This window comes from Nelumbo lutea, chromosome 1 (genome assembly GCF_056320005.1).
Source record: "Nelumbo lutea isolate HS-2025 chromosome 1, American lotus-T2T, whole genome shotgun sequence".
Classification (NCBI taxonomy): Eukaryota; Viridiplantae; Streptophyta; class Magnoliopsida; order Proteales; family Nelumbonaceae; genus Nelumbo; species Nelumbo lutea.
This window is the reverse complement of record NC_142684.1, coordinates 182,891,708-182,917,024: the sequence shown is the minus strand read 5'-3', so window position 1 is coordinate 182,917,024 and position 25,317 is coordinate 182,891,708. Positions and strand designations below refer to the sequence as shown.

Below are 25,317 nucleotides of genomic sequence, written 5' to 3'. Positions count from 1 at the left end.
GAAAATCTCCCTTATTTGTCATGGGCACCAATGTGATCTCGTATACTATATGATGATTTACACCTGTGAAATTTCACAGAAGAAAAATCTCGCCTTATGTTTTTATCCTCTATATTTTATATGCGGCGAGAGCATCTACATCTGTCAACATCCCCATGTTTATTATCCTCTAGAGTTGCTATTATCTCCCAATAGAGTCCACTGTCAGAACAATGTATCAAGCTTAACTTTGGTGGATACAGTAGGGACAACCTGGGCCCTTCAAGGATAGGAAGAACCTTTAGAAACCATGATGGGGACATTTATGCTGTTTTCTCTGAACCAGTAGACTACATGAGCTTTAAAACAGCTGAGATATTAGCTGTTTTACAAGGTCAAAGATTGGCTATGATATGAACTACACTGATTTCCAAATTGAAGGGGACTCCAAAATAGTAGTGTGCTGGTTGCACAATGAGGACAGGGTTCCTTGGCAGTACAAAAATGCAATAATGTAATGGGGGAGAAGAAGGAACTCAAAGGAAACAAAGTGTTGCTAGAACATGGATCCACAAATTGGCTAATGGAGATGTATTGGCTAAACAAAGGGTGGATAGAAAAAACTTATTTTGGGGAGGGGAAGGGGGTTACTGATATAACCTAATCTCTGATTCGGGATCTGCCCTACCCAGAAGTTGTAAACATCTTTGATAAATGATAAGGGAGATATTTCCAATATGCAGCTGCAATGTCTCTCGTGGGTGGAAATGGAGGAACAACTCGGAGTTGAAATCAACCCCCCCACAAGATAGTTTCCCACGTCTCACAGCACATTCCTTCCATGTATTGGGAACATCTCCTAATGAGGTTCATCATTTCTGGGAAATATCATCGGGATATTCCCAATACACAACGGGAATGTGTTGTGGGACGTGGTAAAATATCTTGTGGGGGGCTGATTTGAAGTCCGTCGCATAGCCGTAACCCTTCAAAAGAACAAAAAAAAAAAAAGCCAGACGAACGTCTCCAAAACTCAGCATGTGAAGCACATGCGAATTAATGCTTCTACTTTCTAGGCTAAGCTTTATGAAAGACACAGAGGAACAGTGAATGTCTGTGAATGTCTGGCTGATGCTGTATCATCTGGATCAATGTATACCAAAAGTGCATCAATGGTCCTCGGAGAAAGATTTGAAGTTTAGAATCATATATATCACTCACCTACGTGGCTCTAAGGATAAAAGCAAATGGAGAGAAATCGCACATTCGCACAAAATTGCTGACAGAAGAAGATTATTCTTATAAATAACCAGCCATCATTAATAAAAACTGGTAAAGGATATTTCTTTAAACTAAGAAGCTACGCACATTCACCTCGTGTTCCATATAAAACCCTTATTAGCACAGCATATGAATCAGAAGTTAAAAGAAAGGGCAAAAAACTTGGGGAACGTTTAGATGGCGACAAATGACAAGAAAGACAGTAGGAAAAATATCACACTGAAAGGATTCAGAAAAAATATATATGCATATTTATATGTTCACCTCTACCCTCTTTCTTTCGCCTACAAAAATAGCATCATAATTCGCCAAACGTCTCAAGACTTTATACAAGCTTCAGTCCGATATTCTCATCTCAACTCCGAGAACGTCCTTCACCATCTCATATGTCACAAATGCAATTGCAATGGATGGCACCACCTGAAGAAAGAAAAACAGCAGCATGAAAACATCTCCAATTTAGATTTTATTTTTCCCTGTTTTCTTAATAGTAAAAATGTAATTCGTTATACATTTTCAGCAGGTGCGAATAAATGTAAGCTCCTTAGCTGGACAAATGACATTCTCCTCAATTTTAAAACCTAGGATACATTTAAAGGATGATAGAATAGATTGGGTTCCACAGAGGATTGTAGGGCTAATGTATGAACCACTTTGAAGGAACCCTCTATCTCAATCTAACTATGGTGGGGGATCTATAATTCCTCAGTCCCAGAGACTGAAAGGTGCCCATGCAACAATTTTACCTTAAGCATCCAGCCCTCCAGAAGGAAGACTTGCCAAAACAAAAACCAGAAACGCCCCACCTCTAAATTAAAAAAAAGAAAAAGAAAAACACAATGGGGGGGGGGGGGGATAACAAATAGATGGCCAATGAGATCTTTACTTTCGAAGGCCAAAGTAGATTAGGACATTTCTACATTTCGTAACCAATATGCATATCAAATTAAGCTCTGAGAAGTGCACATAAAAATGAGATGTCAATGAGGAGTAGATGGAATGGCAGGTCCCAAGTCCCAACCAACCTGAGTGTATCACATCCAAAGGTGTGGCAAAATATTGTCCTCTATACATGGTCATGAGATTAGTGATCTTTGTTTTAAACAGAAGCCAAAGTGCCTATTGGAGTTAAAGAGTCAGTCAAGAGGTTGAATATAATGTGCAACTGACCTTTACAGAATTGGGGACCAAACCCTTGTACAATGCTCCAAAGCCTTCATGCCGAACTGTTTTCCTAAATGCATCAACCATACCAGTATACTCCAGCGTTGCCTTGCTCCTTCCATCACCAGTAACAATTGAAGCAGCATTATTCCAGCCCACCATCTGCATTCTTCTACGAATGACATCAAGAGGGTAAGCAACTGTCTGGCCAACTGTTCCAGCAACAGCTCCACATGCAAGCCTTGTTGTCACACTCAATTCAGAGTCCTCAACTAGGCCAAATGGTTTAGCTTTGACCAACCAGTCTTTTAAAGATTCATACACAGCAAAGTTGAGACCTACATATGGGATCTGCAAACATCAAAAAATAGTATAAGATCCACAAACAGCAATGAGAGTAGAACTTCTTGTTTCTCAAGTGGAGTTTTCCATTTTTAAAATAAAAAAGATCTAGTAATATTATTTTTAAAATTAATTTTTCTTCACCGTGTTTGCATGTTGTGCAACTTCTTTTCACACCATGATTTTCTTTTTCATTCATCTTTTTTTGGGTTGGATACATAATTCATTATGATTCTTCAACTCCTTAAAATTTCTTTTCTTATTCTGCATTTTTTTTTTGTAAATGCTTCACCCCCTCCTCAATTCACAGTTATTGATCCAAAAAAAAAAAAAAAAATGCTTCCCCCCTCCTGGAATACTGCAAGATCTTAAATCCAATATGAATGGCCTTCTTCTTTACACTGGTTGAGAAGGGGAATACAAAAAAAAAAGAAAAAAAAAAGTAGAGGGTTAAGGGTCTTGGAGAGAGAAAGGTGCAAATGAAATTGTGTTGGAATAATTCTCTGCTACAAAATGATGTTAACATGAAAAGAAGCCAAGCATATGTAGGTTTATCTTATGTTAATTCTAGAAATCCATAAAAGCATGTAAAGTAATCACATACGAAGCTTATGCATACATTGATCCACGAGCATATAAAGGCCCCTTCTCTTTAACCAGGAATAGAAAGAGCCCATTATTATGACTGTAATTGTAAGGTGCTGTCTAGGCAACAAGGAATATTTTTGGGGTTGTCTTGTGCTTCATCTTGTTGTTGTAGGCTATTATCTTATACCATATCATATAATATTGAAGAAATAATGAAAAAAGAGGTGAAAGGGTACTGTAAAAGATTAAGTTTTCCATTCAAAGAACCATACAAATGTGATAACTATGATAGAACTTCAACTAGCAGCCTTCATCATGGTATTTCATTTATATCCATCAATATGAGGGAAAAAGACAGAACATTATTTTTCTATAGCAGAATAGGTTCTCCATCCATTCATTTTTTTTTCTTTTTGAACTGTAATTGACATGCAACACAAAAAGGCACTGTCTTTCTGTGTGGCATTAACAACATAGGGGCTGCAACCCTTCCTTTTTCACCCATAGGCTATGTCATGTTGTTTTCATTATACTTTTAATATTTGGTTATTTCATGCTCTCACTTTTAATGATTGATACTTGCTAGGTTCAACTAAGGAAATGATATATGTCATAAAGAAAATTAGGCAAATAAGCTAATAACCGTTTACTATGAAAAAATATTTCCTAGGAAGCACCTATCCTCTAGACAACAAGGCATATTATCACTTGGCCTTGCCTTAGCGCATTGGCAACTATGACACTGACCAAGTGAACTAGAAAGCTTAAAGGAGGAAAAATACTTGCAATGTTTTAAAACGCATAGGCATGATGCGAGCCGTTCCACGTCTCCTTAAGAGGAGGGGAATGAGGAAGAAGAGGAAGGATGATCTCATCTTTTTTTTTTTTTTCTTTTTTTTTTCTAATGAAAGATGTCTTATAGTAGAAGAATGAAGATGCATAACACAAAAAAAGGGATGCATTAAAAAGGTGTTGGGGTGGGGGGCGGGGGGCTGCAAACTTTCTTTCCCCTTCCCTTTCTCTTTTATTCTTTTCTTTCTTTCTTTTCCTTTCCCTTCCTTTTTTCATTTCCTTCCTTTCCTTTTCTTTTTCGTTCTTTTTTCTTTCTTTCTGTCTTTTTGTATGAAGCGTGCATGAGATGCATGAGGTGTACACCTCAGAGGCATCAATGCCTTTGGCATACAACCTCACCTTAGGGCATTTTGGAGGTGCCTCACCTTGAAAAGCTTTTTTCTTTTTTTTTTTCATACACTATAAAGGCAAAATAAACTATGATATTGCTCTAACAAAATTAAAAAAGAAGAACAAAGAAGATAAAGAGATCCCAGATGATCATTTAATTATATCTATATATCTCCATTCCCCAAAATTCTGTGGGGCACCTGATCATAAGAAGATGACAAGGACTCCCAACCAATTGGAAATGCAGCTTGCTTCTGCAGCAGATATATAGATGCAAGCACACAAACCTGTATTTGAGTACCGGGCAAAATTTTGCTCTTCTTTTTCCTTTTTTCTTGAACCATAAATGCAAATTATGGTTTGAGCAGGGTGTCCTCTTAGGCTGTGTTTGGTTTGAAAGAAAAATAAGGAAAGGGAAAGGTAGGGAAACCTGTAAAGAGAAAGTACAGGTTTGTCTACCTTTCCCTACATTCTCATTCAAACCAAACACAGCCTTAGGGGGAGCTGGAAAGGCACTCAGACACAAAGTTTGACACAGGATGAAATTAACAGGACATCGAATACAAACTATCTACAATGCAGGGCAGGGGGGCAAAATTATTTTATGGTCAGAAGAACACAATTGTAATCAGTCCAAGATGGGGAACATTAGTATCATGATATCATCATCAATGTTTTAAAACACGGAGGCATGACACGAGGCGTTACTTCCACTACCTAGAGGCGTGAGGCGTAGTTCAGAACGTAAGAAGCGTAAGCCTCCCGAACACAAGGAGACGTAAGCCTTAAGAGGAGGGGATGAGGAGGAAGGAGGAGGAGGGGGGGGGGAGGAAGAAGAGGAAGGAGGATCTCATTTTTCTTTATTTTTAATAAAAACCTTTTATATTAAGAAGAATGAAGATGCATAGCACTAGTTGAAAGGGAGGGGGGGGGGGGGCTTGTCTTTCTTTTTCTTTCCCTTCCCTTTCTTTTCCTTTCCTTTTTTTCTTTTTTTTGTCTTTTTATATGAAATGTGCATATGAGGCACATGCCTCTGGCACGTCTCATGAAAAAGGTGTATAAGGCGTACACCTCAGAGGTATCAGTGCCTCTGGCATACGCCTCAGGGAATTTTGGGGGTGCCTGGCCTGGAGACACACCTCCAGGCGTACACCTCCCATGCCTTTTAAAACACTGATCATCATATAAATAGTAGGATAAATGATATCCCAAATACTTACTACTCCAATTACAGAAGGAAGCCAGCCTTTGTACAAAGCTCGTGGACCTTCTTCACGAAGGACAGTTGAAAGTGCATGGAACATTCCTCTATACTGATAAGGAGACTTCTCTGTCTGCAAAAGTAAGACAGCAAAGAAAACAATATTACAGGATCATAAGACTATATTTAGCAAAAAAGAAGAGTCATAAAAGACAAAATTGGAAAATAAAAAACATTGGTACCATATTTTATGAGTAGTTAGCCAAGGAAACTGCACATAACCTAGAGATGAAGCAATACCTGCACAGTTAGTCTGCCTCGTACCATGTCCATTGGATAAGTTGCTGACATAGCAATGATTCCAGCACATGCTCCAGCTCCAAGGCGTAAAAGAGGGGTTAACCCTGCATCTTCTGCAACAGATGACACATCAGTTAAATGAGATCCTTCGCTGTCATATTAACTTCATCTCAATCGCAAAATATGTTAATCAAACAGTGGACGTTCAGATAGTCAGCATTATTTGCCAGTTATAGAACTAGGTCCAGATTTAAGTGGATTAGTTATTTAGGAATGACAAAAGCACCAATGCACAAAGAAGGTTTTCTAGGCCCCAATTGGGTCAGTTTCCTAGTTCAAATTGGAGTTTTTAAAATAATAGCCAATCATTCAGAGGATATTACATACAGCAGGCAGCATGAGATGAAAAATCACTATCCACATTTTCTGTTTAAGTATATAGAAATGGAAATCATAGTTTAATTGGGTTTATCTAGGAAATTAAATATCAATTGACTAAGACTAACGTGGGCTTTCATGTGATGACATAAGATATATGCAATCAGAAAGACCTCCTGTCTAAACATTACACAAATATTACATTGTTCTTTTCTTTTTTGATTATTAACATAAACTTTTATTAATAATAAGAGAATTATAACATTGCTCTTTTGTCAGGTGCTAAATTCATAATCAAGATAGACATCATCAATCAAATAAAAATCTGCATAAATGAAAAGAGGATTGCTAGTAAAAAATGAGTTTATGCAACTCTCGGCTTTCTTTTCCCTTAGAGATAAGGTGGGAGTCATGAAATACATGTTCAACTTTGTCTTGTAATGTTGTTTTGCAGGTCTCACCAAGCCTGTAGGACGAAGAACTCAATACCAATAGTTGCGTAAATTTGTTTTTTTTTTATATTTACTAGGATTTGTCATGTGCATCAAAATGATATCCTAATCCAATAGTTGCATAGACTCAGGATGATCACATATATAGTTTAGAGTACTCTGCTGGAATCATAGCTACAACCATGCACCTTATTAATGTGAAAGAAATGGGTTGTTTAGAGCACAGATTCGACTTGCTGGATCAATGTTTGGTGGAAAGATTTATAGGGGCAGATCCGGAGAAGCTTGTTTCAGAGGCACTAAATAAGATGAAAAAGGGAAAGACATTAGAACCTGATGGGATTCCAAATATCAGTATGGAAATGTATGGGGCAGGCAGGCTTTTTATGGCTACAAAACTATTTAATAAGACAGTGAAAGGAAAGAAGATGCCTGATGATTAGAGAAATAACACTATGGTGCCTATATTTAAGAAAAAAAATGATACGCAAAGTGGTAATATCTATTAGTGGATTAAACTTATGAACCACATTATGAAAATTTGAGAGAGAATAATTGAACAAAGATTACGACTTGAAACAAGTGAATCAGAGAACCAATTTAGCTTCATGCCAAAGAGATTTTTTTTTTTTTTGATTAGAAACAATAACTTTCATTAGAGATAAATTAACCTGAAAAACAGAATTCAACCCTTATTAGAAAAGGTTGATCCAATAAACATCAAACATTACAGCACTGCCCAATAAAGACTCTCCCTTACAGTCCCTTGTTGGACAGTTTTGTATGCCCTTAGCTTCAATCAGAATGATGTACTTTATGAGTTTATTGTAAATGAATAAAAGTGCATATTTGATTCATGTTCCTTTGGTATGTTTCTGTGTAATACCCTTAAACTGGACACCTAATGAGACTTGTGTTAGTTTAGAATGTTCACAGCCAGTGGGTCGGTCTGAGGAGACCTATCCTGATAAGGCTGACACTATTGTGCCACCAAGTCGGTTGGGGTGGCCTGTCTCAGCTGCTAGGGTGAGACCCTAGGCACATACAGTGTAGGATTAATTGAATCTTTGAACTGGACCAGATTTTCAGTATTGCCCTAGACCTTGGAGATTAATGGGCAAAACTGGAAAGTTACACCCGACCCCTAGACTCGATTATGATACTGCACTAGGTGTCGAATTGGGCTGTCTTTGATGTACCAATCAGTGAGATCCTTAGCAGGGGTCAAAACCTGGGTATGTTGGGACAGTTTGAGAATTCATCTGAGTGGGTGATCATAGTGACAAGATCAGCCCCTTTGTCGGACAAAGGTAATGATCGGGGATGCTCTCACTGATGGAAACCAAGACTGCCGGCAGCCAATTTCAATCGTTGAGATTTGTTTTGCAAAATATATTTTATATGAGATATAAAAGTATATATATATATATATATATATATATATATATATATATATATATATATATTATGGTTTCTAAAATGTTTGCAAAAGGTTTTAATTCCCCGGATCCATATAAGTAGGGAGTGCAACACTGTTCCTTGCGGCCAAGGGAGAGGTCCTATTTTGTCGGGTAGTGTATGATCATTATGGGATGAGAAGTTAAGTGTAAGACCATTGAGGATAATACCTGATGGGCTAATCTTGCATCTGCCCATAGTCCCTGGGTGTTACAAGGTGGCTTGGCCCAGGGACCACTTATGGTAAGTGTTGAGCCCATAGAGCCCATTTGATGGGTTTCAGGGGGTGCACTGTCCATAACAGTGTATTCGGCCAGGCCTTGTAACAAAGGCTGGGCTGAACCCATGTGGCTGATGTGTAGATCAATGCTTGGGTCCCACGCCATACAAGGAAGCCCAACTGGGCAGCAGTTAGGAAGGTTAAATGAGCACATAAGCTTAATGGGCCTAAAGCCCATTTCGAACTGGACTTATTTAATAAGTTAAATATGGGCGAATTCTGAGATGGATCAGCAGATAGGATAGGGTCTTAACTCTATCCACTTAGAGAGTCCAGACCTGAATATGATTCAGATCTAGAAACCTCCTAATGAGATTAGGAGAAGGCTGATCTAATCTACAGATAAGATAAGGGTTTATCCTTATCACCTAAAGAGAGGTCTGATCCAAATGTGATTTGGATAAGCAGCTCCTAATTGGATTAGGAGCTGATCCTTTGGGTTTACAAAAGGAGGGGGCGGCAGCCTTTAGAAGAATGAGATATTCACATTCTCTTCAGTGCTGAAATCACAGAAGAAAGATTTCTGCAATCCCTGCAAAGATCTTTCTTGCCACCTCCTTCCTGCAGCCGCCAGACATCCAGTTCGATCTCCAGTTGTGGGAGAAGTCAAGATTCGATCTTGACATCAGTTCTTTGAGTAAGAATTGATAGGAAGTTGTGCTCACGTGCCATCCTGCTGTTTCTTGAGAAGGACAATTCTTGGAGAAGAATACTGTTGATTCTGCTCCATCTTGCACTGCGCCATATTCAGTGGGAGCAGTCTTTGGATCCTTCCTTGGGCGTGAACACCTTCGTTGGGAGATACTTTTTCTCCGTATCAGGTATAATCCTCTTTTGTCCCTTTTGGTTCAGATCTGGTTCAGTTTATGGTTCAAGATTGATCCTTGAAAATATGATTTTCTAAATAGGGAATGCGATTCCCAGTTGAAAGGGAGAGAATTTTTTTTTTGAAATTCGCCCGCCTTATTCCCCAAAATTTGGGCGTCCATACGATGGATCTCTCATCCCTTCACTTGTTTTGCTAGGGCGTCAGCAAAACCATTTGCTGATCTCCTTACCCACTTAAACCAAACACCCACCTCCCTTGTTATGATAAGAATTTCCCTTATTAGCTGTCTATATTGCCAAATTCCCAACTGCCCTGATTGCATCCACCCAATTACCAACTTGGAGTCTCCCTCTATCTCAATCTGTTGTAGCCCCAATTGTTTGGCCAGTTTTACACTTTGATGTAGCGCCAAGATTTCCGCTCTTAAGGAATCTCCAACTCCTATTGGACTTGAAAACAAAGCCATTATCTTGCCTTCATTATCTCTTAAAACACCTCCTATACCAAATGGGCCTGGATTTACCTATAGATCTTCCATCAAAGTTCAGCTTCATCCTTTGTTGTGCCGGTGGGGACCGAACTTCCTGTATCATAGCTTTGGAAGTAGTAGTAGTAGATGCCACAATACCCCAACTTCTATAAATGTCTTCAACTGAGAAATCCTTAAAAAGGTCACAGGATTTCAACCAATGGATAACATTAGTAGTTATTCCTTCCGCAACCTCTTCCTTGGATCTACATCTACCTTTAAAGGTCCTATTGTTTCTTTCTTCCCACATTGACCACAATATAGCAGCTCTAGTGGCTCTCCACATAATCCTTCCACGAACCTTTGGTTGCATGTAAAAAGTTGGATCAAAGAGGTTCACCACGCTTGAGGAGGGAGTCCACCTGCATCCAAAGAGAGAAGAGAACCAAGACCAAATAAAGAACACAAAGGGACATGAGATTAGTAAATGTGAAATTGTCTCACCAGAACCCAAACAGAGGCAACAAACATGGGGGGAGAGGCACATATTTGGTCTCTTTTTCTGCAATAAATCCAAAGCGTTGATTTTTTGGAGTACCACTTCCCAACAAAAGGCCTAAATTTTAGGGGTTACAGGGCTACTCCATACCTCCTTTGAAGGAAAGTTCCCTACAAGGTTAGAGGTCTGAAGCAAAATGTTATAGAAAGAAGAACAATTGAAAAAACCAAAAGGGGAAGGTTTCCAAATTCTGCTATCTCTATAGGACTGATCAAGAAAAACTTCCCCTAACTAAGTGATCAAATCATCAACCATCCCCATTTCAGAATCCCTTAGACCTCTTCTCAAGCCCAAATCCCAGGAGTTATCAACAAACATTGAAGAGATCACTTTTCTTTTGTTTTCAGACAAGGAGTAAATAGAAGGAAATCTATCTCTAAGGGAGTTTTCACCAACCCAAACATCTTCCCAAAACAAGACTTTATTTCCAATGCAGACATCATATTTGAAATAAGGAAGCATAAGAGGCAAAATACTTTGAATAGCTTTCCAAGGAGAACACTGAGAAGTCCCAGGGTCAAGTCCTGCATCCCAGCCGTTATCTGCCAATCCATGAATACTAACAATCACTCTAGACCAAAGTCTGTCCTGTTCCATCGGTAATCTCCAAATCCTTTTCCCCAGCAAAGCCATGTTTAATCTTATATTTCCTAACCCAAGGCCTCCATCATCCCTACTTCTAGAAACTTCTCCCACTTCACTAAGCAATCCTTCTTAGTATCCCCTGGTTCCCACAAGAAATCCCTCATTATCTTCTCTAACTGGTTAGCTACTTTCACTGGTACTCTAAAAGTAGACAAGAAATAAACTGGCAAGTTGGCTAAGGTTGACTTGATTAAGGTTATCCTACCCCCTAAAGAGATGTAATTCCTCTTCCAAATTGCTAACCTCTTGGAGAATCTTTCAATTACAGGGTACCAAATACTCTCAACCATTGGGTTCCCTCCCAGTGGTAGCCCCAAATATCGTAAAGGCCAGACCCCCACTTCACACCCCAAAATCCTAGCTAGGAGATCCACCTCCTCTCCCACTTAAATTGAGCCCTGCCACACAACTTTTTCCCCAGTTCACTTTAAGATTGAGCTTCCTTTCAAATTGAAGCACTAGACTCTTTAAGTTCCGTAATTCCACTTCCTCCCCTTCACAAAACAAGATGATGTCATCTACAAATTGTAAGTGTGTGACCACCACCTCCTCCTTACCAATCCTCCAACCTCTTATCAAATTGTTAGCATCGGCCCTCGAAATCAGGGCACTCAACACATCAGCTACTAGGGTAAAGAGGAACGAGGACAATGGATCTCCTTGCCTAATACCCCTCTTTGCAGGAAAGAAACCCCTAGCTACACCATTCACCAATATTGAGAAATGACATGAAGAAATGTATCCCTTTACCCAACTGCACCATCTCTCCCCAAACCCTCTCCACTTGAGAACCTCTAGTAAAATATCCCAGTCCACCATGTCATATGCCTTTTCAAGATCCAATTTGCAAACCAACCCCTTTTCCTTTCTCCTCTTCACCTCAACACATTCATTGGCAATAAGTATTTGATCTACAATTTGTCTTCCTTCTACAAAGGCCCCTTGATACGGTGAGATTAGAGATGGGAGGATCTTTTTAATCTTAGCGCAACGACCTTAGAGATGATTTTATACATGCTTCCCACCATGCTTATAGGTCTGAAATCCTTTGGTTGGAGAGCGTCCTTCTTCTTAGGAACCAAGGCAATAAAAGTTGCATTTGCTCCCAAGTTAAATTTGCCTCTCATAGAACTTAAAAAACCTCCAACAAATCCTCTCTAATTATCTCCCAACAATCTTAATAAAAGGCCATCGAAAAACCACCAAGCCCAGGAGCTTTAGCTCGATCCATGGAGAAGATTGCATTTCTCACTTCTTGGGCCTCAAATCTTCTTTCCAAAGATTCCAATAAGACACTATCTTCCACCCTCCACTCCAAGTCCTCTAAGCTCTCACTAGGTCTCCCTGGGTTGTCAAACACTAATTTGAAGTGATTAACCAAAGCTTGAGCTATATCATCTTCCCTTGTCAGCAATTGCCTATCCCACTCCAATTTTGAAACAGAACTCTTCCTTCTCCTCCCATTTGCCAACGAATGAAAAAACCTTATATTGATGTCCCCTTCCTTTAGCCATTCGCACCTGGATTTTTGCCTCCAACTTATCTCCTCCTTCCTAAGATCTTCCAGTTCCTGTTTCAAATTCCATCTTTCCACCCTACCCTCTTCCTCTAGTCTTCTTTCAGCTTCTAGTCCATCTAGCTCCTGCACTCTCTGACTGATTTCCACTTTCATTTGCTCTAATCTACCAAAAACCTCTTTATTCCAAATCTTGAGTCTATCTTTCAAGAGTTGTAGCTTCTTGTAAAACCTATACCCCTTCCATTGGAATTCCATTTGGTCCACCTTCCACCATTCTTTTACCTTAGCTAGAAACTCTGGATGAAGTAACAACATGTTTTCAAACCTAAAAGGGCACGAGCCTCCATCTAGTCTTTCTTGAGACAACCTGATTGGGCAATGACCTGAAATAGGTCTCAGCAATGCTGTAACACCTAAAATCCCCCATTCAGCTTTCCAATCTATTGTAAAGTGGAACCTATCCAATCGACAACAGGTAGGGTTTTCTTGGAAGTTTGACCAGGTAAAATTTGCTTGCTAGAGGGAGGTCCCGTAATGCAAAATTCTCCACAAAGAGATTAAACTTCTTCATGCTAGATGTAATCCTACGACTGGGGTTACTGGACTCGTTTAAGAATCTTATTACGTTGAAATCCCCACCCAAACACCAAGGGCCATCCCACAAACCCCTAACAGCTGCTAGTTCTTCCCAGAAACCTTCCCTTTATGCCAAAGAGATCAACCAATGAGAGCTATATTTCTTTTGAGATGATTGATAGAAAAGTTTAGAGAGAAGAAGAAAGATCTTTATATGGTGTTCATTGATCTACAATGGAGTTTCTAGAGAGATAATATTGCGGGTCTTGAAAAAGAAAAGGGTTCAAAATAGGTAATATAGACCTAATTAAGAATATGTATGAGGGGGCAACGACTAATGTTAGAACACAATGGGAGAGACTTCAGATTTTACAATTAATATGGGTCTTCACCAAGGTTCAGCACTTAGCCCTTATCTATTTGCACTAATCATAGATGAATTGACTGAACATATCCAAGAGAAAGTTCCATGGTGCATTTTGTTTGCGGATGACATTGTTTTAATTGATGAAACTAATGAAAGATTAAATGCAGAATTAAGCTTATGCATAAATGCCTTAGAAACAAGAGGTTTTAATATAGGTAGGACTAAAACAAAGTATGACATGCAAAGTTAATAATAATAGGAGTGTAAAGATACACTTAGGATTGGAGACCAATAGATAATTCAATGTACCATTTCCGGTACCTTGGTTCAATAATTCATAACAAGGGAGAAATTGAGGATGATGTCACCCAAAGAATTAGAGCAGGATAGGTGTTGGGCAGCCAAGAAACATGTCCAGAAAATGAATGTGTTAGAAATGTGAATGCTAAGATGGATGGGTGGAAAAACTAGAAGGGACAGGATTAAGAATGAAGTTATCCATAGGGACCTAGGAATAGCTCCAATAGGTGATAAAATGAGAGAGAATAGACTAAGATGGTTCGGGCATGTGAATAGAAAACCGCCAATTGCACCCGTTAACCTAGTTAGAAGTGATTTGTTACACATTAAAGGGGCTAGAAGAGCTCGGTGTAGACCAAAGAGGACATGGGGTAAGAAATGATTTAAGCACTAATAATTTAACAGTGGATATAGCTTTAAATGGAATGAATTGGTGAAACAGGATTCATGTAACCAAGCCCATATAGTTGGAATAAGGCATGGATGATGATGATTCAGAAGTTTGTTTTTTCCTTATGGGCATTGCGAGAATGGGACATAGGATATCAGATGTTAGGTGACAGCTTGTTTCTTTTCTTTCTGAAAACAAAATAAAGGTGCTAGTGATATTCTTAGATGGAAACTTTTGTAGACCAGAATACCAGATCACCACTTCACCAGAACTCCATTTCGATTGGTGTCTCCTTTAGCAGGCTGTATCAGAAACAACAGGTATTCAAAGTTAGTTTGAATAAATGTTGCAGGTATACCAATCCATGTGTGGTGCATCCTAGCATTTAGATCAATAGGAGATGCAATTGGAAGATTTATCATCATTTATAAGAAGGATAATTGTGGAAATGGACAAGACATACTAGGATAATTGTCTCCTTTAGCAATGCTAGGTTTCTTTATAGTTTAGACCCTATGGAGATTGTGTTGTAGACACTTAAACAAGTGACCGCAGCGCATCACATCCCACTGCAAAGCTAAAACCCCACACTCAGATAACAAGTAAAACTGTGCTGAAGGATACTTAACTACAATTAAGCCTGGAGAGGACCCATACAACAGTCACTCAGTCAAACAACAAACCAATGCCCTCTCAGCAAGATACAGCGAACCATTGCCACAATGCAAAATTGACAGAACACCAAATAACAACACACATGTGGTTTAATACACCAGCGCAGTAACCCTCTAAGCTGCGATGACACACCACCAAAATGTTGCAGCACAGCAGTACAACACGACTTGAGTGCTGCAATGCAGTAATTTAACATGCATAAAAACTGCAACGAATTAGCAGCACATTGACACTTCAATCAAAACAATTAAGGCTTAGTGAGAAGTTCTAGAAGCAGGGTTGTAGCCAAACTTGTGCTTGTGTGCAGACCCCGGGAAAAGGGCGGGAGCCTTGGTCCTGGAGTCTCCATGATGACATGTGGCAAAATCTCCTCCAATACTGAGTCCTTGCACAAGCCCCGCCTGACTGTATCTTCAACTCTCCTCCAACCTCCATTAAAGCCTCCTTATAGTTCGCAGAAACCTCCCTTCTCCCTCTGCCCTTTTCCCAAGGCCATCCACCATCTTTCAGGAAGACCCATACTGTTGCCTTACCTCCCCACTCACATCTCCTTATATATAAGAGATAGGATAGTTATTGCTTGGGGCCTCCTCCATTAGACAGTAATGAACTTTGATGAATGCAATTTGGGAAACCTAGGTGACTCAAGAATAAGTTGGAACATAGCACTGAACAGAGTGAAATGGTGGAATAGTATACATGAATGAAGCTGACCCCATATAATTGGTACAAAGCCTAATTTAATTAAGGTGACTCAAGAATCAGTGCTTCTTCTATGGACCACAAGTAGATGATTGTAATGATGTTCTCAGATCCAATTGGCACCACAACTCAATTAGAGAAGAAATGTCGACTACTTCAAGATTTAGATTGGCTAGTTCCCTTGGGTACAAGGATCTGATTGTGGAAAAGGAATTTAAAATTATCATCAGCCAGATGAACCGATGAAGAAGGAATAGCAGGTCTTTGATGCTTAAGACATCTAATCATGGAAGTTAGATATCTGGCTTTACCAATTTAGATACTTTTTCATGGGTCCACACATTGCAAGTATTGTATCAGATTCCCTAACCAGGGCAGGAATCAGTAGACAGCCTTTATTTTGGGGCACATACGCAGTTTAGTAAATTAATAATGCTTGTATTTGTGGGATCAGTTTGGGGAAAAGTAGCACTTGAGCTAGCACCTATTCGCCTATTCATTCATGCTTTAGGGAAGAAATTATTAAGATTGTATTGTATATTGGCACCGTGTTCTTTTTCAATAAATAAATTCATCACCAGTTACTAGTGAGAAAGAGAGTCCATTCAGAAAAGTACCCAACATATAAAGTAAAAAAATTGATTCACATTGGCAGGATCAAGAATCGAGTGAACATAAGAAAAATGTTTCCTTACATGCCTAGTCTAAAGTGTTGTTTTAAAATTGTAATCATATCATATATTGTAGAGAAGGTTGAAATGAATAGAATCGTAAATATATTGTAAACCATAAGATTACTTTTTGTTTTTTACAAACTTGTCAAAAAATTAAAAATAGATATACTAGTATTTAAATAATATAGAAAAGTAATTTTACCCTATTTTAATTCATATCTACTATTTGTGTATCTAAAACAAGAGCTTACAGCATGTACACTAGAAGCCTATGAAGATAAAATCAAGTTTGACTTGAATGACATGTAATATACATATAGTGGCTCTTCAACCTACAAATAATAGAAAATAAACTCAATATGGTTTTAAGAAGGTCATAAATAATCTATATAAAACATTTTGTACTAAGAGATTAAAAATAAGTTCCCTTTGAAAATTTTAAAAAGAAACAAAGAAATGACAAGAACTAAGTATTAATTGAATTGATTCAAGTGGCATGAATCATATAAATTGTAAGATATAGAAATAAAATCATAGGATCAAACAAAAACTGTATTGCAGAAAAGGATTTAGACATAAGATTCAAAGTGAAACCCTTGGAGTTCATTATTTGAATCATAAAACTATATCTTAAATTGCAAGATCTTGACAACCCTAAACATGTGTAAGAATCGAAGGGAGAAACTTAAAAAGTAGATTGAATAGGGTACCACATTGTACCAGCTTTCAAATATGGAATATTATATTATATGCATAAATGTGAGAGCGTAATGTAAAAAAGAAATCAATCATAAACCATAGAATAGTAGTGCAAACTCTGAATAAATATGATAAAGAAAAATAGAGGCTGCCATACCATTGCCAGTTTGCTGCCTATAAAACCACAGAATTCCACTGTAAATATCAAGAAATAATTAGCACATGGAAGACAATGAACTGCAAATAAAATAACATCCTGCAATTCAAGGTATGAAATAAAAAAAATAAAAAAGGAAGAAGTGAAACATTAAGACGTGTACTGAAAATTGCCAAAAAAACCACATGAGCACAAAAGGAACTGCCATTTCATTGAACACAAACATGGTTGTCAAGGCATTACCTAGGTGACAAAACAGTTCTCCAGTCATTTAAAAGGGATGCCATGAAAGAATTAAATATGACATCATTAAGGCACTCCTCTAGACAATGTAATGGGCCTGAGGATATAAACCAGCTAGGAGGACTGGACATTTATTGATATGCTGTACACATTTATTGCTTTAATACTTCTCTCTCTCTCTCTCTCTGATATATATATGGCAATTTGTGAAATAATGATATTAAGTTTGCCATTGCCTTGTGATTTTGATGATATAGTGTACTTTGTTAAATTAAATGCATTGTTTCTTTTTTTGATAATTAATTAAATGCATTGTTATTCAGTAAAATTATCGATCTATAAATGCTGGATGTCATTCCAACTAGATAAATAACAGAAGAATTTCAGTTTTTTTTATCAATTTTCATTTCCATGGTGATATGTTACCCAGCATCACTTGTACACAGTATACCTTGACAACTACAAACACTAAGTCCAAAAATTGCATGCAAAAGGTTGGATAGAAAAACAAATAAAATGGATAGCACCTGGGAAGCAAAGATACTAAAGGTATAAAAGACTTTCTATTACTAGGACCATTTGATAATGGTTGCATTGGATACACTGAACTGCTTGCTTGTTCGTCTTTAGTGGCTAGTTTAATCCTAAATATCACATGATAGGCCTGGATATGGTCCAAACCTTTGGCCTTTTGTTTTGGAAAAAGTTGCTGCTCTCAGACTCAAACCTGCATTGTCACACTTGCCAGCCCGAGATTTTACCATTTCACCAACTAATGGCCCCTAGAAGACAGGAAGTGAGAACGGGTCTCTAATTTTCTCTTGAAGGGAGGGGTGGAAATTTTGGTGAGAGAATGGTACAGCAAGATATTAGGGAGAGTGATGAAGAGGGTTGTCGTTCTGAATTTTTATTGGATTGTTTGTCTTGGTAAATCAAGGAAATGGCATGTTGGGTTTAGGCTGTTTTTAGTAGTTTGTTGTTTTTGTTTTGTGGGTTTAATGAGCAAATCTTGTTTATCTTTCTCTTTTCTTGGTGGTATTGTATTTTCTTCTTTTTATCTTTTAATAAAATTTTTCTTCACTGTCACCAAGAAAAAATTACTCAGTTGTAAACAGTTTCTATCCACACATTATAAAACACAATCAATAGTTCATGAAATGTATGTTTGTGTATGGTGAAACATAGAAACTGCATGTGCATAAAAGAAAAATGAACATTAAAACAAATAATAACAACATTAGAATGAGCTCATACCTAGATGCTTGCTCATAGCTGAAGAACTTGACAGCTGAGTTTGGGACAATACGTGCACAATTAGTTCCATTGCCTTTGAACAATCCTCGGAAACCTTCAGTTTTCCATATATACTTCAATCCTTGAATTGTTCCATTATACTTTATATTGTGAGGATTTTGAACCTGCACATTCCAGTAGCTACAAAATGTATCATGTTTTTAACATAAACTATGAGAAGAAAATTATAATAATGTATATATACTGATGAATGTATCACACTACATATATTGCAGAACATTATAATTAGATTACCTTTACATTAATAAGATCCTAACTAGATTGATTAACAGTATATGACATCTCTAATTCTTCTAATTAAGTTTTACAAGTTTCCCTGCACTACATACATTCTCCTGATAATTTGTCACTTTATAAGTGAAACTTCAGTACTTAACAATCATCTTAAATCTTTTAGACTGGTATGACTGCAGAATTGCAACTATAATTCAATTTCAAAAGAGCATGAAGGGGAATGAGGCACCATAAATCAACACTTCATCCTTGGAAAAGAACCTTATCCTTTTCAAGAAAGTCAGAGTTTTCCCTTAACCTACCCACCTCCCAACACAGAGAAACAAACACAAACACATACAGATGCAGCATTTGGAGGATCGTTTCTCCACTACTACATAAGTGGCCCTAGGGACTCATTTCAACAAGGGTCCAGTTTGAGGAAATCTCCAGTCACAGTTTTTCCTTTGAGGTAGTTTAAATAGTAAATTCTAACTGAATTACTACTTATCAAAAAAAAAATGCTAAATAAATTACTTAAGAGCCTATTACATTCCTACCAATATTGGCTATTCATGTGGACAGAACCTATCAACAAGGTCCTAACCATTTATCACCTCATATCTTGGAGTAGAGATGTTAGGAATGCTAACTGAATTACTACTTATCAAAAAAAAAAATGCTAAATAAATTACTTAAAGGTCTATCATATTCCTACCAATATTGGTTATTCATGTGGACAGAACCTCTCAACAAGGTCCTAACCCTTGATCAACTCATATCTTGGGGTAGAGATGTTAGGAGTGTGTGTGCACTGAACTTCTTGATACAAATCTGGAATCACTCCTTAGAGTTGTTTTGAAAAGAATTGATTGTTCCAGGTATCTTCATCAATTTTGCGGATGCTTGCTCAGTTAGGCAGTTTAGTTAAAAATAGTTCAGCTACGACACCAGAAAGATATGATATCTAAAAAAATTGTGACCAATCAACCGGTATCATAAACAAGTTAACCAATCAGGTGGAATTTATCAAAATTCACAGGTGGGTTTAGATTGGTCACAACTCTTATGGTATGCAGTCTTTCCAGCATCATAGATAGGTAAAATTCTTTGGAGCTTACCCCATTTTTAGCTATCTGACGCATATGGAGGCAAAGGAATTATGGTATCTTTGATGACATTCATGGGAAGCACCTAGGGATCTTATTAGTGATAGGAAAGATAGAGCATGGAGTATATTGGCTTAATATTAGCTTATTTGAATGAATGTCCTAAAGATTTTGTAATTGGGAAAAACATATTTTTGAATGTCAGTAGATAATGTAAACGAGATGAAAAACTATACATGTATTTCCTTTTTGTATAGGGGGAACATGCTTAGTACATTTTTGCGAATAATATAATACACATTCACCTATCAAAAAAAAAAAAAGAGTATTCTCTTTCTTTGCTAAAAATACTAAGCACACATTTTTCTTTCCTATTATGCCTAACAAATCCATTAAATATATTGTACATAGGGTCCACCTGAGTTATAAAAACCATGATGAAAAACCCAAAGAATCAACTTTTCTGATAAATGAGGACAAAGTGGATATGGGCAAATTGATATATATATATATATATATATATATATATATATATATATATATATGCGTGTGTATGTGTGTGTGTGTGTGATGTGTGCATTCAAAACACACATGCGCACATGCACACACACATAAAGAAGCATGCACAAATGATTAAAAAGGCCCTTATTCCCCGGCCCATCAAAACAATGAAATTCACACATATAACATCTAAAAGCCTGGAATCATTAACACAATGGTTGGAAAGTAAAATAATGCAAAGAAGCACAACAAGAAATTCATATATATCCCACTATTTGGAGCTAACCACTTGGACTTCAATCCTTGGCTGAACTAGGTATAATGAAGGAGGAATTCCAACAAAATAAATAAATGGTGTACCTGAAGCAAAATTTTTAACCGTTCTAATGGAGCAACAGCAGTGCGTGACCTGAAACATAAATACAAGCTTGATTGAGGAATATCAAGGCATGAAAAGAATTTGCAGAAGTATATCCCTAAGAGAAAATACAAACTATAGGCATATTTTCATTATCATATACCTATAAGTTATAAACAATCTCTAATTGACAACAAATACAATTCCAAAATGTTGGGTTAACTTACACTATAAAACCACATTCTTCTTCAATAGTTGATGATAGTTCATTAATGTTAAGAATGATCATATTCTAAGAACATTTGTATGAAGTTGAAATATCACTTCTAGTAAATAAACACCCCAAGTCCTAGCACATTAAATATCATTTATAACAATCTACCAGACCTTCAATCTACCCACATAACCAACAGAACTACAACTTTACCATGTATCCTTGTCTCACATATCTTCCTTTCTTGAGAGCCACTCCATGAATGTCTTTCTTGCATCTCCCCCTACCCTTTTTTGAGCATTGTATCTCCCTTTCATTTCTTAACCTATTTTCATGTACCCTTACTGTTTGCACATCACTCTGCCAGTGTGAGCTTGTCTTACACCACCGGTCCAAACCCAAATAAAGGAGCCAAGGAGGGTTGTGTCAAGTTTGCATCTAGCACTAAAATTTTTGCCAGACTTTCATGATCATAGATCCTGATTAGGGCCATCAATGGATTGGATATTGGTCCAAACTGATCTGGTCCAACATGAGTCCATTACAGATGGATCAGGTCCAATCCAATCCAATAAATATTTTGGATTGAACTGGTCCAATCTGGTCCAATTCAATGTCTTATTGGACCATCCGGCCTGTTCAAATTGGTTTTAATTCAGATTGCATCCAACCCAAACCCAGTCCATTGACATCCCTACTCTTATCTTCTGTCAATGGACTGGATATTGGTTCAACCTGATCAGTCTAATATAAATCCATTAAAAATGGACCAGGTCCAATCCAATCCAATAAGCACTTTGAACCATTAAGTCTGGACTGGTCCAATTCAGTGTCTTATTGGACCGTCCAACCCATTCAAAATGGTTTTGATTCAGAAAGGGTCCAACCCAAATCCAGACCATTGACACCCCTAATCCCGATTTGTCTTTTCGTGCTCATGTTAGTGCATTCTTCAGAAATGAAATGCTACAATAGTCTCAAATGGGCAAGGGTATGTAAGCGTTAATAGTTTAACCATGGATATTGCATTAAATAGAACAGAATGGCGAAACAGGATTCATGTAGCCAACCCCATATAGTTCGGGTAAGGCTTGGATGATGATGATGATGATGATGACTTCTTGCACATAATGAAATGGATAATTTCTAATCGATAACTACATAATGAATGTAAAGGAATTATAATTCCTCCTTGCTAGTTAATTTTGCTCCAGGGATGGGTTTGGAAAATTTGAACCAGGTACCCCATGTAATTTGGTAAAATCTTAAAGATTCACCCCCATATTAATGGGCCTAATTTCCTTTTACTCTTTTATCCTTTCTTTTTGAATCAATCTACTTACTCTGCATTTGCATTACAAAAGCTGTTGATGACACCCATTGGTTAACTTCCAGACTGTTGTCAAGGCAAGTAGGCAGGTACCTCTAAGTGCCAAGCGCTAGCATTATGTACTCCGCCATTAATAATTTTAGCAGTCCAAGATTTGATTCATTTTCTTTTGATCAGTGTCTAAGATTTTATTATTTGATGCACGAAAATCATATACATGTTGTAAAGAAAAGAAGGCACAATAAGATTTCAGCTTCAAATAGCAAGTACAAATGGCAATATTCAAAAATCAATAAAACAAAAACAATTAATTAGTTTCATATTTATGACAGCATTATTGCTACAGAACCAAGGGCTCTGAATCTAAAGCGAACGAAATGTCCAGTTCCTAGACAATTATGTCACTGTATCATAAAGCTTAGAAGTATATAGCTATATTATTATAGGACAAAGTTCTGACAACAAAAAGAAGATTTACATAGCTTGTGAGAACGCACCAGTGAACCATCTAATTTACAAAACATCCTACCTTTTGTACACAAACAATTTTAGGAGACTTTAACAATAATATAACAGAATCGCAGTCACCTTCACTTTTAGCAATTGAGGAAGCAAACAAACTTAGATGGTGATAAGAAATCTAGTTCATGGTGCATTGAAGTTTGTGCAAATTAATAAGATGTATAATACTGCATATTGGCATGCCCAAACAATCTTTCCTCTAGCGTTTAAGCAGATAAATGAAAAATTAATTTTCTTGTTCTTCTTCTCTTTTTTCTAGTGAGAATTGTGAACATGATGTTCACAAGGATAATAACTATGAATTGGGATTAGTGCAAAACAATAGTTAGAGCTTAATAAATTAACGTCGTTTTGGGGGATATTGTAGAATAAGAAAAATTTTAACCATCAATTATGTATCCAACAACCGACGAAGATCCCAACTGAAGTTGAACCATAAGTAAAAGAAAGAGAAAAAACAAAGTCGAACGTCAATTGCAAAACAAAATAGAAAAATACGGCACGATCACACTAAGAAGATCGCAAATCCCATTAAAGGATTGAATAACCAACCACGTAACCATAACTAAAAAAGCAAAAATAAATCTCCACCACCTCCCCCCCCCCCCCCCAAAGGAAAAAAAAGAAAGGCAAAAACAGAACCAGCAAGAAATAATGGGAAGCTAACACTAAATTCACCAAGAAGCAAAAGAGAGAGTTCGAGTAGATGAAGAACTCACACTCCTCCGGCGACTCCTCCAGCAACGAGAGACTTGCAGATACTGAGGATCGCGTGACTAGGCGCCTTAACTCCTTCACTTGCAAGCTTCGCCTCTTCAGCAAGATTGACGATCGTCGAGACTGCAGATTCGCTTGTTTTCCCGACGACATCCTCCGAAGCCATCAAAGATCAAACCTTACGAAGCAAACTCAAGACGGAACCCTAGGAGCACTAGGAGCTTCGTTTTCCTGAGCCGGTACTTCCGCGATGGATCAGTTTTCCGTCGATTAACCGAGAGCAAAAATCTCCATTTTTCTGCTGTCGCAGTTGTTGGCGGTGACCATAGAGAGGAAAGAGGTCGTTGGCAAAAATATGCCGGGAAAACACCACTTTTGGTTGGAAGTTCACAGATGAGACGGCGTTCTGTTAATTCATATAATGTGATAGAGAGAGAGAGTCTCAGAGTCTAATAAGTCTGTGGGAAAGAATGGCCGATTGAGGGATGTGTTAGTTTTATATGGTACTGGTAGTATAATGGTACAACAAGTGAACCCGTTCTCTTCTGTTGGTTGGATTGCCGTTTGCCTTTCCAAAACGGAAACCTAGACACATCTGACGGCCGTTGTTCGTACGATAGCCATCAGACCAATTCCGATTGTGACGGGATCTGCTCCTTACAAATGGGCGCCTCACAGGAACATCCACCGTGCATAGGAAACATCTTCCGATAGTGAGGGAAATTTAGACACATCTGACGGCCGTTGTTCTCGATACATGATAGGATGTGCGTGTGAGGCGTCATATGTGAATAGCAGATTAAGTTATATAAATGCCGTCGGGATTTTAATTTACCTAAATACCCTTTCTATTTTTCATATTACAAAGTACACGTGGAACTGAAGGAACGAGGAAGTTTCTACTGATCCCAAAATGGCGGGGAGCCGGTCAGCCGGGGGACAAGGGCTCGGGGCTCCCAATCCCACTCCCGCTATCGAGTCTCAACTTTCACACTAATAAAGATCATCCAGATGAGACCATAGTGCTCAGTGTCTATTCTCACCAGGCTGAGCCGTTGTGCTTCATTCATTCAACAACAACCAAGAGCGAGACGAGACAAATATGTCATCCTTTCGTTGCCTAGAAAAAGACGGGACCGTTTTATCAAAAAAAAAGTGGCACTTAAAAAGGCATAAATATCTTTTTAATTTTATTTAATTTTTTTATTACTCATTTAAATATTAATAAAAAATGAATGGTCTCAAATTATTTTTTATTTTATTTTAAGAAAATTGGGGTTACATTTTAATAATTATTGATGATTTTAATTTTTTTCAATAGAAGAGGCAAGGATTTGAGATTACTCATTTTCTGTCAACATTTAGATGATTGATAAAGAAAATTAGATGATACTCAAAGGGCATTTGTATCTTTTCGAGTATCACTTAACGGTTGATTAATTATAAGTACTAAATTGATATACTTTTAAAGTTTGGATATTAAATTATCGCATTTTAAAGTTTAGAATCTAAAGTGATACTAAGCCCAAAGTATAAGATACTAATCGAAAATTTTCTAAAAAAAAAAAGCATATAACCTTTTTTTTTTTTTTGAGGGGATAGCTACCACTCAAGTTCCAAGCTCCACAA

General features: G+C 37.6%; 1 protein-coding gene across 1 annotated transcript; it reads right to left on the bottom strand.

Annotated features, from left to right (window-relative positions):
* Positions 1-1,298: 1,298 nt before the first annotated feature.
* LOC148879678 (mitochondrial adenine nucleotide transporter ADNT1) lies at positions 1,299-24,471 on the bottom strand. The gene is made up of 8 exons (XM_088961295.1): positions 23,691-24,471; positions 20,908-20,956; positions 18,665-18,828; positions 17,168-17,205; positions 6,038-6,150; positions 5,757-5,870; positions 2,431-2,775; positions 1,299-1,680 (listed from the first exon to the last, which is right to left on the bottom strand). Exons 1-8 carry the CDS (start codon positions 23,852-23,854, stop codon positions 1,597-1,599), a joined length of 1,071 nt encoding a protein of 356 aa, XP_088817421.1. The 5' UTR covers positions 23,855-24,471; the 3' UTR covers positions 1,299-1,596.
* Between the last annotated feature and the right edge of the window lie 846 nt (positions 24,472-25,317).